Consider the following 12,151-nt stretch of genomic DNA (forward strand, 5'->3'; position numbering starts at 1 on the left):
TTGGACTCTACCCGCCCCCCCATTGAACTCAAAAGGGGGGGAAATCACACCTGATAAATTATCTTACAAATCATATTTAGACATACCCAAACAGCAGCTATGCACGTCAGTGCCAGTTGAGCATTTGGGTACCATTCAAATGTATCATATAAGATGGTGCTGGTAATTGCCGTGGGCAAGCTGCATAGTCCCAAGGAGCCCAGTTGCCCCCCAGCTGGCAGTTGCGGACAAGGAAAGGGCTGGCTTGTGCAGCTGTGGCAAGCTGAGCAGGCCCTGGCCAGCTGGGGAGGATTAGCCGCAGAGGGAGGCAATGGTAACCCCCCTCTGAATACCACTTACCATGAAAACCCTATTCATAGGGTCGACATAAGTCAGGATCGACTTGAAGGCAGTCCATTTCCATTTCATTATCTATGGAAATGCAATGACTATAGTGTCCATATTGCCTTCCTCCATGCACATGTGATTTAAACAATGTAATGAAATTTAAAGCTCATAGGAACATAGGAAGCTGCCTTATAGTGAGCCACTCCCATTGGCCCGTCTAGCTTTGTATTGTCTAAATTGACTGGCAGCTGCTCTCCAGAGTGTCAGACACAGACATTCCTAGTCCTACAAAGAGATGCCATGAATTGAATCTGGGACGTTCTGCATGCAAGGCAGATGCTCTACAAATCAACTATGGTCAACTTCCCCTAAATCTCAGTTTATTCCACTTCAAAGGCACCTTTGGTTCATTTGATTCAGCCTTCCAGGAGATGAATCTGTACAACCTATGAAATTGTCTCAGTTACTCATTGTCTCCCATATTCTACAGCTAACATAGCCAATGGTCAGGGATGATGAGGATTAGAGTCCAGCACCACAGGTTCCCCCATCATGGCAACAGACCTTTCCTTTGAGTTCTTAATTTGCTCTCCTCTATTGCCTTTTCTGGACTGGTGGCCTATGTGTCGGTATCTTGACAACATTCTCTGTGTCTTCTCTAGGTGGATGGAGTATTTGTGGATTTGCCCTTCTACCATGAAGATAAGATAAAGGCCTACATCAGCGGAGCCCATGTCCTTATAGTGACCAAGTTTGATCTTACTGTAACCTTTGGCTGGAACAGACTCGTCCACGTCACTGTTCCCAACAGTTATCTCAAGGCGGTTTGTGGCCTCTGTGGCAACTATAACCAGAACTCTAATGATGATCTGATCATGAAGGATGGGAGCCTGGCAGCCAATGTCAACCAGTTTGCAGAGAGCTGGAAGATAGGTGAGATCCCTGGTTGTGTGAATGGATGCGCCAGCAACTGCCCAGTGTGTGGAGAAACACAGAAACAAACCTACAAGGAGAGCCAGTACTGTGGGATCCTCATCAAAAAGGATGGGCCATTCAGGCAGTGCCATGAAGCCATCGACCCAACAGCCTACTTTGATGAGTGTGTCATTGATGTCTGCCAGTACAAGGGCCACCATGATACTCTGTGCAGCGCCATCAGTGCCTATGTGACAGCCTGCCAAGCTCAAGGGATCCAGATTGGGCAGTGGCGATCAGCCTCCTTCTGCAGTAAGTAGTGGATTTGCTTTCACTTAGTAGCACCTCAGATCAGGACAGATGGCCTTTCTTAATGCCATCAGTAGGCTGGAATAGGAACAACTCACATGCCTGTTGCAAGTTCACCTTTTTGTTGGTCTTTAGTGGTGTCAAAGGTTTGGGTGGGGCGTAGCCATAATGATAAAATAAAGGACAGCAATAGCTTTTAAAAAAAGCTTACAAATTGAGGCTGCCCTGAAACTTCTTCAATGAATTATTTTGGCTAGAACAGGGGTGGGGAACCTGTGGGTCTCCAGATATTGTTGGAGTACAACTTCCATCAGCCCCTTTTTCTGTCTGCACAAGAGACATGCAAGCCCCCTTTTCTTGCTCAGCTATTCATGGTCTCTGACATTTCCTTCCAGGCCCTTCCTGCCCCCGTAATTCCCACTATGATCTCTGTGGCAATGGATGCCCTGTCACCTGCCATGGCCTCTCAGCTCCTGATGGGTGTAAGATGTCCTGCAAAGAAGGCTGCTACTGCAATGCTGGGTTCGTCCTGAGTGGAGATCAGTGCGTTCCTATCGGGGACTGTGGGTGTGTGTACCAAGGCAGGTACTACAAGAAGGGAGATGATTTCGTCCCCAACTCCTCCTGCCATGACAGATGCCGCTGTGGAGACAATGGAGTCATGGAGTGTCAGAAGGTCTCCTGTGGGGCTCAAGAGGAATGCCGGGTGGAGAATGGCATCCAAGGCTGCCACTCCGTGGGCTGTGGCAAATGCAGTGTGGCTGGAGGAACTCACTACTTCACCTTTGATGGGCAGACCTTCAACTTCTCAGGTTCCTGTACTTACACCTTGGCCAAAGTCTGCAGCAGTGATCCTGAGCTTGCACACTTTTCGGTGGTGGTGGAGAACGAGAGATCAGGTGAAGGCAGAGTTGTGGCAAAGACCGTTGTCATCACCGTGCATGGTTATGTCATTCGTCTTGTGAAGGGGATGACCTGGAAGGTTCTGGTAGGTCCCCTTTTCTGTTCGTTTTACTGTGAAACTAGAAGATCTCTCCTTCCTGCCCACAAACAAGCAACTGTTGTGGGCATGTCCACACCATACATTTAAAGCACATCCAATGCACATTTAAAGCACATGACTTTCCCCAAAGAATCACAGAGAATGCCATTTTTTCATGGGTGCTAAAAATTTGTAGCTCTGTAAAGGGAACATGACAGTTCCCACGATTCTTTGGGGGAAGTCATGTGCTTTCAAAGTGCATTGGATGTGCTTTAAATGTATGGTGTGGACATGCCCACAATAGTCACTACGTGAATGTCTCCTACTTCCTCAGAGAAACTCGATGAACCGAGTGAGTTGTATTTCCAGCAGGGCTGTTACATTTCACTTGGTAGTCTTGATCTTCTAGGGTCAAATTTTCCCAGGTCTGTAACTGAGTCCAATAAATGGTGTACACAGGATGCTGCACTCTGTTGAGTGAGACCATTGATTCAGCTCAGCTCAGTGTTGCCTACCCTGACTGGCAGCAGCTCTCCAGGGATTCAGACAAGGGAGTCTTTCCCAGCCCTATCTAGAGGTCTGGTTTACACAAAACAATATAAACTATTCATTAAAAATGCCAATTAAAATCAAACTTGAAAGACAATTAAGATTTATCAAAATGTAAATAAAATCAGCAATTTTAAAACAAATGCACTTAATAAAATTGCATGTTAAAAAATTACATGGGCTATCCTAAATTTTTTTTTAATTGGCAGGATTTATATACCACTTAATCAACAAAAAACCTCTAAGCTATTTACCTAACTATAAAATATTTGTTAAAAATACAGATAAAATCAAATGTTAAAAAGAAGGCGATATAAAATGTAAATAGAAATAAAATCTCTGCAATTTTAAAACAAATATACCTAATAAAATGACACAGTGCATTGTGCCAAGATCATAACAGCTACTCATGCATCTCAATGTTGGAAGTTCCAGTTTGTACAGACTGGATGGGGGTGGGAAGTTCAAACTCTTTGGTTGGCTCACTCATGCTTCCCTTCTCCTTGCACCTTGGAAACACATGAAGTTGCCCTGTGCATTCTAATCCAATGGCTCACATATTTGTCTCTTCTGTCTGCACAGGTGGATGGAGAGACTCATGCCCTGCCAGTGGTCATAGAGAAAAGAGAGGTTTGGGTAAACCAAGAAGGGAAGAATATCGTGCTCCAGACAGATTTTGGCCTCAAGGTCCTGTATGATTCCTCCCATTATGTCCTGCTGTCTGTTCCCAGCACGTATCAAGGACACGTCTGTGGCCTGTGTGGCAACTTCAACGGTAACAGGGGTGACGAATTTCAACTGCCTGATCAGAGGAGTACAGAGAACGTGACAGAATTTGGAGCATCCTGGAAGGTGTCAATCAATAATGCCGGTTGTTTGGATGGCTGCAGGCAGCACTGCTCCTTGTGTGATGCTGTTCAGACAAGGCCGTACCAGGCTGAGAACTCCTGTGGCTTGATTCAAGCAGCATCAGGCCCTTTTAGCGAGTGCCACTCCCTGGTGAAGCCCACTGAGTACTATAATCACTGCCTTTATGACTTGTGTGCTGCCAATGGGGCAAAGGAGATCCTCTGCCAGAGCCTTCAGGCCTACGTAGCTGTGTGCCAAGCAGCTGGAGCCAATGTCAAGGCTTGGAGGACAGCCTCCTTCTGCCGTAAGTTTATAAATGGATCTGCTTTTCCTGAGGGCAGCGGCTGCTATAGGTCTACAGCCTTTTATGGCTCTTTATCTCTCTGCAGCTCCTGGCCATGTGCAGGTTCCCTCTCTGTCCATGCTCTCAGTTTTTTCCATCCCCTCTTGCCTGACAGCCAGTGTGGTGTAGTGGTTAGAGTATAGGGCTAAGGCTGTTGAGGCCAAGGTTCATGCCCCAATTCAGCAACAAAAACTCACTGAGTGACCGTGGGCGAGGCACTATCTCTTAGCCTAACCTACCTCACCGGGTTGTTGTGAAGATAAAATGCGGGTATGGAGAGCCATATAGGCCCCCTTGAGGTCCTTGGAGGAAGGACAGAATCTAACTGCAATAACAGTAATGAAAAGACCCACCTCTCATTTTCCATCTCTGTTTCCCTTGGCTGTGTCTTCTCAGCCCCCCGGATCAATCTTTCCTAGTTTTAAGCTTCTCCCCCCCCACCTTAAGCTTGTTTTCTGCCTCTCTCTAGTATCTAGGGATGGCAGAGAAATTTCAATTCAGTTTGCATTTAAAGGCAAACCTACCTAATTTGCACTTTCTGAAACAATGCACATACTGAAGCACAGCCGTCCTTCAAAATTCACTCTTCCCTGAATTTTGCAGTGTGGTTCTGCAGCAAAGTCATGTATACAAAAATGCATATGCCAGGGAAAAGTGTACATAAAATGTACATAAGTGTACATAAAATTCAAGGAAATAACCTGCTAAAAATGCACTATATTGGGGGGAAATGCTTTGCAAAAATGTGTGCGTTAGGAGAAATCCACACTAAAGCACTCATGAATTTTCATGAGGACTTCTTCTTGTTGTTAATTAAATTATTATTATATCCCACCTTTCCTCCTGCAAGAGCCCAGGGTGACACACACAGTTAAAACAAAACATTTTAACAACAGCAATAAAACGCAAACTAAAAAGAATCGAAAAACACTCTAAAAACAGTGACAGTTAAAAATGCATTCTAAAAATAGTTGCAGATTAAAAAAAAAAATCCAAACAGATATGGAAGTATAGAGAACTGTGCTGCCTGGGAAAATGAGAAATTGAGAGAAACAGAAATGGACAGTCAGTTCAGTCAATGACAGAGATATTTATTTTCTGCTTGTGCCATCCCTCTCTAACAATAAATACTATGGGATTTCATCCAGTCACTGCAAGTGGCTTCAACACCACCATAAAATCCCTTAGCATATTACAAAGGAGAATGCATTGGAGATTGCTAAATTGCCATTACTTCTGTCATTGAATTGTCCCTATTATTATTATTATTAGTTGCTTGATACCCGAAGGTCTCCGAGTGACTTACACAATGTAAAAACAAATAAAACACACTATAAAAACATAACGATAAACAACAACAAAACAATAGCAATAGCACCCCCATGCAGCCACAGAAAGGTTTAGCAGCGTATTAAAACAAAACATCATCTCAATCTGTCAAATGGGAAAAAAGGTATGTCTTTACCTGGTGCTGAAAAGATGACAATGAAGGCATCAGGTGGACCTCACTGGGGAGCATATTCCACAGATGAGGAGCCACAACTGAATAGGCTCTGTCTCTTGTCACCACCTTCTGAGCCTCCCTCAGAGGGGGGACCTGGAGAAGGACCTCTGAGGAAGATCTAAGGGTCCGAGTAGGTTCATATCGGGAGAGGCATTCCAAAAGATATTGGGGTCTTGAGCCGTAAAGAGCTTCATAAGTCAAAACCAGCACTTTGAATTGATCTCCTCCTTGTATGCATGAGAAAGGAGGAAACTTTTCTTGGCAATGTTGTCACTGTGTTTTCCTTCTCTCTTCAGCCCTTTCTTGCCCAGCCAACAGTCACTATGAGCTGTGCACCAGATCCTGCGACCTGACATGTGCAGGCCTATCTGCTCCCACCCTGTGCAGCAAGAAATGCTTTGAAGGCTGCCAATGCAATGCCAGCTATGTGTCTGATGGAGAAACATGTGTGCCGATGGAAAGGTGTGGCTGTGTGCATGACGGGCGCTACATCAAGGTGGGTCCAATATACTTGTCTTTCCAATGTATATGGTAAAAGCTAGAGCTGTCCAGAAAACAGGCTGCACTGAACTAAGACCCGTTGAAATTAATGAACCAAAGTTAGTCATGTCTATTACCTTCAGTGGGTCTATTCTGAGTAGGACTAGAACTGAAAACTACCCAAGCTCTCTCCCACTCCTCTTTCACAGAGCCATTCGTCCCTGTGAAAATACTGGGGAAGGAGGAGGATTTTAATCTGCTTTGGCGGGAGAGAGAGAAATAACAGATAATTTCATGGGGGTTGGCTAACTGTTGTTCTTTAGACAATGTGACCAAAGAGCAAGATCTTCTTTTTGAGAAGCTGAAAAAGCCCTGTGGGGTGGCACAAATCTACGGCAATACTCTCTGCTTCCTCCCTGTCACATGTCCACAGTCTAGATCTTTTGGGCATTCTAGATCTGGAAATGTGGCAGGGCGAAAGCAGAGAAAGTAATGTTGGATCAACCACGACACTGGTTTTTATAGGTTAAAAAAAGGCACATAGCCAACCACACCTAAAAAAAAGAAGAAAAGTTCACCCCCTCTCCCTGGAAATTCTCTGAATTTTTTCTTGCCCATCCCCAATCTTCAGGGGTGTTTTCCTTTCACTCCTTGGGATTGTCAACTGAAGCTAGGCTGAAATTATCAGCCCAGCTCTAGTCAAAAGTTTGCAAATGTTCCCTTTTCAGGACAAAAATGTCAGGACAAAAGCTTTATTTTTTAGAGCAGCACAAGTCATGAACTTGTTTGTCTGGGAATTCCCTCCTAGGCTGAAGAAAGCATCATCTCCAGGGATTGCTCTGAAAAATGCACCTGTCACGCCTCAGGCCGACTCGCCTGCGAAGAAATGAGCTGCAAGAAAGGGGAGACGTGTGTGCTCAAGAATGGTGCACGCGGCTGTGTGAAGCAGGAAGGGCAGTGTACTCTCACCGCAGGAGCTCAGCTCACCACCTTTGACGGTGTCTCAGGGGAAATACTTTACCGTGGAGCCTATGAGGTTGTCTCTCTCTGTGACACCGCAGCCCGCGCCTGGTTCCGGGTGGTGGTGGATGTAAGGGACTGTGCTGATGGGCAGGTCATGGCTGGTGCTGCAGTCTATGTCTTCTTCCGTGAGGCCTTTATTGCCATCAACAAGAACAAAGAGGCTTGGGTAAGAAACCCTGACTTGATACCTCTTGCCATATGGGTGCACAGTAGGGATGGGAGAGAATTTGGTTTGGGTTGCATTTTTAAGCAAACCAGTCTATCCCCCCCAAGACAAATATGTGACTTGGAACACTAATTTTCTGATTGTGCATGGCTCTAAATGTTGTGATGGAATCTTAGTTCAAGAAATTGGTATTTTTAGAGGGGAAATTAGTACAATGTACAATTTTGTGCAAAAAAAAAGAGGACAATGCATAAAACGTGCATTTTAGGGGGAAATATGTACAGTTTTTTTAAAAATCCAATTTTGGGGTGCTTTTAAAAAAAAAATCCACAGAGAATAGGACGGGATGGATTTATGACTGAACGCACATGAAACTGACATGGAATGAAAATAGACTGATCTATCCATCCTTAACACAGAGAGGCCCTGCAGTTAGGAGCAGGTAGAATTTGTGAGAGAGGGAGCATCTTTCATTGTGTTGCTTTCTGCTTTGCACAATAGATCTTAACACGCCAGAATTACGTGGCTGATGCAAACCTTTCTCCTTCAGTGGTGGTGGAGACTATCTGGGAATGGGTTACTCCTCCCACTTGCTTCATAAGGAGGGCTATGCAAATTACTTTATGGTTGTAGGAGGAGCCTCCTCCAGTTCCAGTCCTGCTTGCTTCAGTGGGAGGAGTCTGCTCCAGTTCCGGTCCTGCCTGCTTTGAAGCAGCAGGCATTTCCAGAGAGTTCCAGCTCTGAAACTTCCTTTGTCATGCTAGCTACTGGGTTCAACATTGGTTGGCCTAACAGTTTATCTGACCCTGATGTGTGAAGCTTCTGCTGCATCCCTGCTGTATGCCCCATGGAGGAAAGAGCTAGAAATGGCCCCAAAGATGAGCTTTACTTCCATACATTGTGGCAAGGAGGTACAGGCATCCTAGTCACGGAGTATCAGCAGGCAGCAGGACCAACCAACTCTCCTGTAGAAAGAGAAAGCCAGTTCTGGCTGCAGATGGTCCCAAGAGTTCAGTTCACTTATGTTGTACCTTGACCTGGGTGTCATAGGTGTTGTGTGAAAGCATCCTAGTACAGAGTGGGAAAGGACTGTAGTGGCGCCTGATAGTAACATCCCTGTGCAAGGGATGTGGCACATATGCCCCCGCAGCAGAAGTAATCCCACATTTGAGAATGAATCCCAGACGTATAGGGGTGGGGGGCAGAGAAAGACTTGCAAAGACCCCAGAGAAGGAGGGTCTGAATCCAGCTTCCTGTTCTTTTGCATCAGAGACAATCATGACATCGGTTGCTACATTCTGCTCTTTCCCTTATGTTAAGAGTCCTGTGTCTTGTCATCCACAAGACTGCACCAGAAAATGTAGCATCCTTACAAACACTCTCTGTGTGAATTGGGGAGAGAAACCCACCTTGCTTTTGAGTAAAACTGGCTAGTTACTCCTTCCCCCATTACTTATGAGCTGTCTTACAATGAGCCAGACCATTGGTCCATCTAGCTCTGTGTTGTCTACACTGACTGGCAACGGCTCTCTAGGGTTTCAAGAGTGGGGCCTCTCCCAGCCCTACTTGGAAATGCCAAGGATTGAACCTGGGACCTTCTGCATGCAAAGCAGATTCCCTACCACTGAGCTACGGTCCTACCCTGTACTCCAATTTCCCCTTGTCGCTCTCCATGCCCCCATCTTTCTGCCCCCATCTACTCTCTCTTATTCCTCATCTTGAAATGCTGGGGAGGGAGGGCTAAACACAAGACAAAATGGTGGTTGTACCCCTGGGGTGACCCACTTGAGTTTGGCCCATGACCCAGTTTTGAGTCCCGACCCACAATTCAGTGAGTTAAATGACCTTGATAGGTGCCATGTTCTCTTTCTCTCTGCCTTTGTGCTCTAGGTGAATGGACAGCCAGTGCAACTCCCAGCCACTGTCTCTGAAGTTGTGTCTGTGAGCCTCTCCCAGGATGTTGTTACAATCAACCATGGGACTGGTCTTCAGGTCCTCTTTGGCCTTAGAGGGGAAGTGACAGTGAAGGTTAAAGACAGCCTGGCAGGCAAGCTGTGTGCTTCCTGCGGAAACTTCAATGGTGACAGCTCTGATGACCTGATACAACCCAATGGGAAGGTGGTGGAGAGCATCATTGAAGTTATTGATGCTTGGAAGGCCAGAGACTTCATTGGCTGGTGAGTAGTTCTGCGATCATTCCAGTGCTCCATTTACTCCCTAATCTAGACATCTCCATTGTGCTTTGAACAGCAGCCCTATCTAGTCGAAAGAATTTTGAAGGCACAGCTGTTTCCTTCCGTTCTCTCACCACCATCCCTTCTTCAGGGCACAACAACACTAACCATGTAAACTGATATTAACAACCAGTTTCACTGCCATGTCTTCTTGTCCCAAAGCACCCTTGGGAATTGTAGGTTTGTGAGGGAGCTGAGAACTCTTGGTTAGAGTTCCCATGCATCCAGATTCACAGAGCAGGAATTCCCATTGCATATTTGGCTAATTCATGATGGTTGAATAGGTTTGAAAATGCCTTCAGTGCATAGCGTAGGCATGCCCTTACGACAGCCTTCCCCAGCCTGTTTTGGAGGACAACTCCCATCAGCCCCAGCCAGCATGGCCAATAGTCAAAGCTTATGGGAGCTGTAATCCAACTTCTGGAGGATTCCAGGTTGGGGAAGGCTGCCTCAGGAGCTCAAAGTGTACAAACATGGTTCTCCCCTTCCTGATTTTCTCCTCACAACAACCCTGTGAGGTAGGTTAGACTGAGAGATTATGACTGCCCCAAGGTCACCCAGAGAATTTCATGGCCGAGTGGGGATTTGAAGGTCCTAGTCCAGCATTCAAACAATTATGTTCCAATCACTGGCCCTTTGCTGATCTGCTCCTTTTGACTAGTTATACTGAGCCAACAATACTGGTCACATTATTACTGAAATAGCTAAACATAAAACTAAAACTAAAAAAATCCTCTAGCAGTCTGTTTTTCCAAATGCTGCTATGTTCCCCTGAAATGCACATGGAAACATTTGCCCAAGCTTGCATCCAGTTGTAGACTTGCATGCCATATCTTGGCTACTAGAGGCTAGAGCAGTTATGACATGGGAGCTATGCAAATGGATTTCCTGACATTTTTTGATTTGCTTTTTACTTTAAAGTACCTATAGAGGCTTCTGTTTGACACCCCACTCTCCCATTGATTTCCTGATTTAATCACTCAAATATGCTGCCATTAAGCATGTGTGAAAAATATAGGTACTTAACATCCTGGCCACGTGATCCATGACTGTTAAAGTGGTATAAGAGGACTTTAAAATTATGGTGCGGATGTGACCATGTCAGTATCGGTGGTGGTCATGGTGGGGAGTGATTTACATGGGTCAAATGGCTTGGGAGAAACAGGTAGCACCCCATCCTCTCCTAGCACCGTTGTCATAGTCAAAATCAGATTCCCCCAGTGGCCGTTTGAGATCGGGAGATCTGTTCGTGAATAAGTGTCCTCCAGGCAGGAGGTTTTTCCTATCACCTGCCAACGGAAGGTTGAAGTTGCCATTGACTACACCTGAGACCTTTCAATGGAAGTTGCATTGTCTAAACCTGAGACCTTCTGCATACAATCCAAAGTGCTGTACCACTGAGTCAGGGGTGGGGAGTCTGCAGCCTTCTGTATGTTTTTGGACTCCAGCTCCCATCAGCCAGCATAGCCAATGGTCAAGAACAATTGGAGTTGATGTCAAACAACTTCTGGAGGTCACAGGTCCCCCACCCCTCTATTAAATCATGGTCCTTCTGGACTGCTTGCTGAGTACCTCTGGATTGACTTCAGATCACAAAGAGCAATTGACAACACAAGCTTATATTGTCTACTCAGAAGTAAGTCTCATTCAGTTCACTGGGGCTTAATTTCAGCTAAGTGGATATAGGAACACAGCCTAATTCTTCTTTTCCTCTCCCAGTGAGGAATAGCCTAAAGTGACCATCAAGACAGGCTCCTGCATGCTGCATCAGTGATCATCACCCACAGCTGCTTCTCACAATATGGCCTTTGAGCATGGATACTTGCCAAGCCTGAACAAGCTGTAAAAACAAGGATATTGTAAAGTACAAGTACATAGTAAATGTCAATAAAGATATCTGCAAATTTGTTTCTAGAGAAATAATTCTGTGTTCAATACTTCACCAAACTGGAGGCTGGGGTGGTACAAGACTGCATGTTCCTCTTAAAAAATGAGATAAGATAGAAAGCTGGGGTACACTCATCGGTTTTACTAGACTCTTTAAGAAGGCATCTGGGAAACAGGATTTCCTTTAGATTCCCTTCCAGCCAGTGCTTCTCAAATCCCATAGCCCAGTTATGAATCACAGACGGCTAAGCATTCTGTCCATAAAGGCTGCTTTGAACTACTAGCATCAGTGCCTGCTGTTGTAAGGATTTCGCTTGGCTCCATAAGCTGGTTATAAGATGGGTGGGGATAGGGGAGACATTTGATTCAGTTTGCATTTAAAACTGAATCTATCACGTCCACACTCTCCAAAACAATACAAGAACTGAAACACAGCCATCCTCCAAAATTTGCACTTACCCAAATGTTGCAATACAACCCAAATTTTCCAATCAAACAATGTTTACAAAATGCCTATATTAGAAAAAAGTATGTGTAAAAATGAATGTATTTGTGAATACATCTTACAAAAATGTGTTATATT

General features: G+C 45.2%; 1 protein-coding gene across 1 annotated transcript in view; it reads left to right on the forward strand.

Annotated features, from left to right (window-relative positions):
- The window catches only part of LOC133370532 (IgGFc-binding protein-like), a 46,102-nt gene extending 34,552 nt beyond the window's left edge, over nt 1–11,550 (forward strand). Inside the window, exons 15-21 of the mRNA XM_061596980.1 lie at nt 990–1,554; nt 1,947–2,539; nt 3,665–4,235; nt 6,075–6,274; nt 7,067–7,447; nt 9,338–9,624; nt 11,401–11,550. Coding sequence (XP_061452964.1) covers nt 990–1,554; nt 1,947–2,539; nt 3,665–4,235; nt 6,075–6,274; nt 7,067–7,447; nt 9,338–9,624; nt 11,401–11,410 — 2,607 coding nt within the window. The 3' untranslated portion in view covers nt 11,411–11,550. The remainder of the gene's footprint in view (nt 1–989; nt 1,555–1,946; nt 2,540–3,664; nt 4,236–6,074; nt 6,275–7,066; nt 7,448–9,337; nt 9,625–11,400) is intronic.
- Nucleotides 11,551–12,151: the final 601 nt, after the last annotated feature.

The sequence above is a fragment of the Rhineura floridana genome, chromosome 15, assembly GCF_030035675.1.
Source record: "Rhineura floridana isolate rRhiFlo1 chromosome 15, rRhiFlo1.hap2, whole genome shotgun sequence".
Classification (NCBI taxonomy): Eukaryota; Metazoa; Chordata; class Lepidosauria; order Squamata; family Rhineuridae; genus Rhineura; species Rhineura floridana.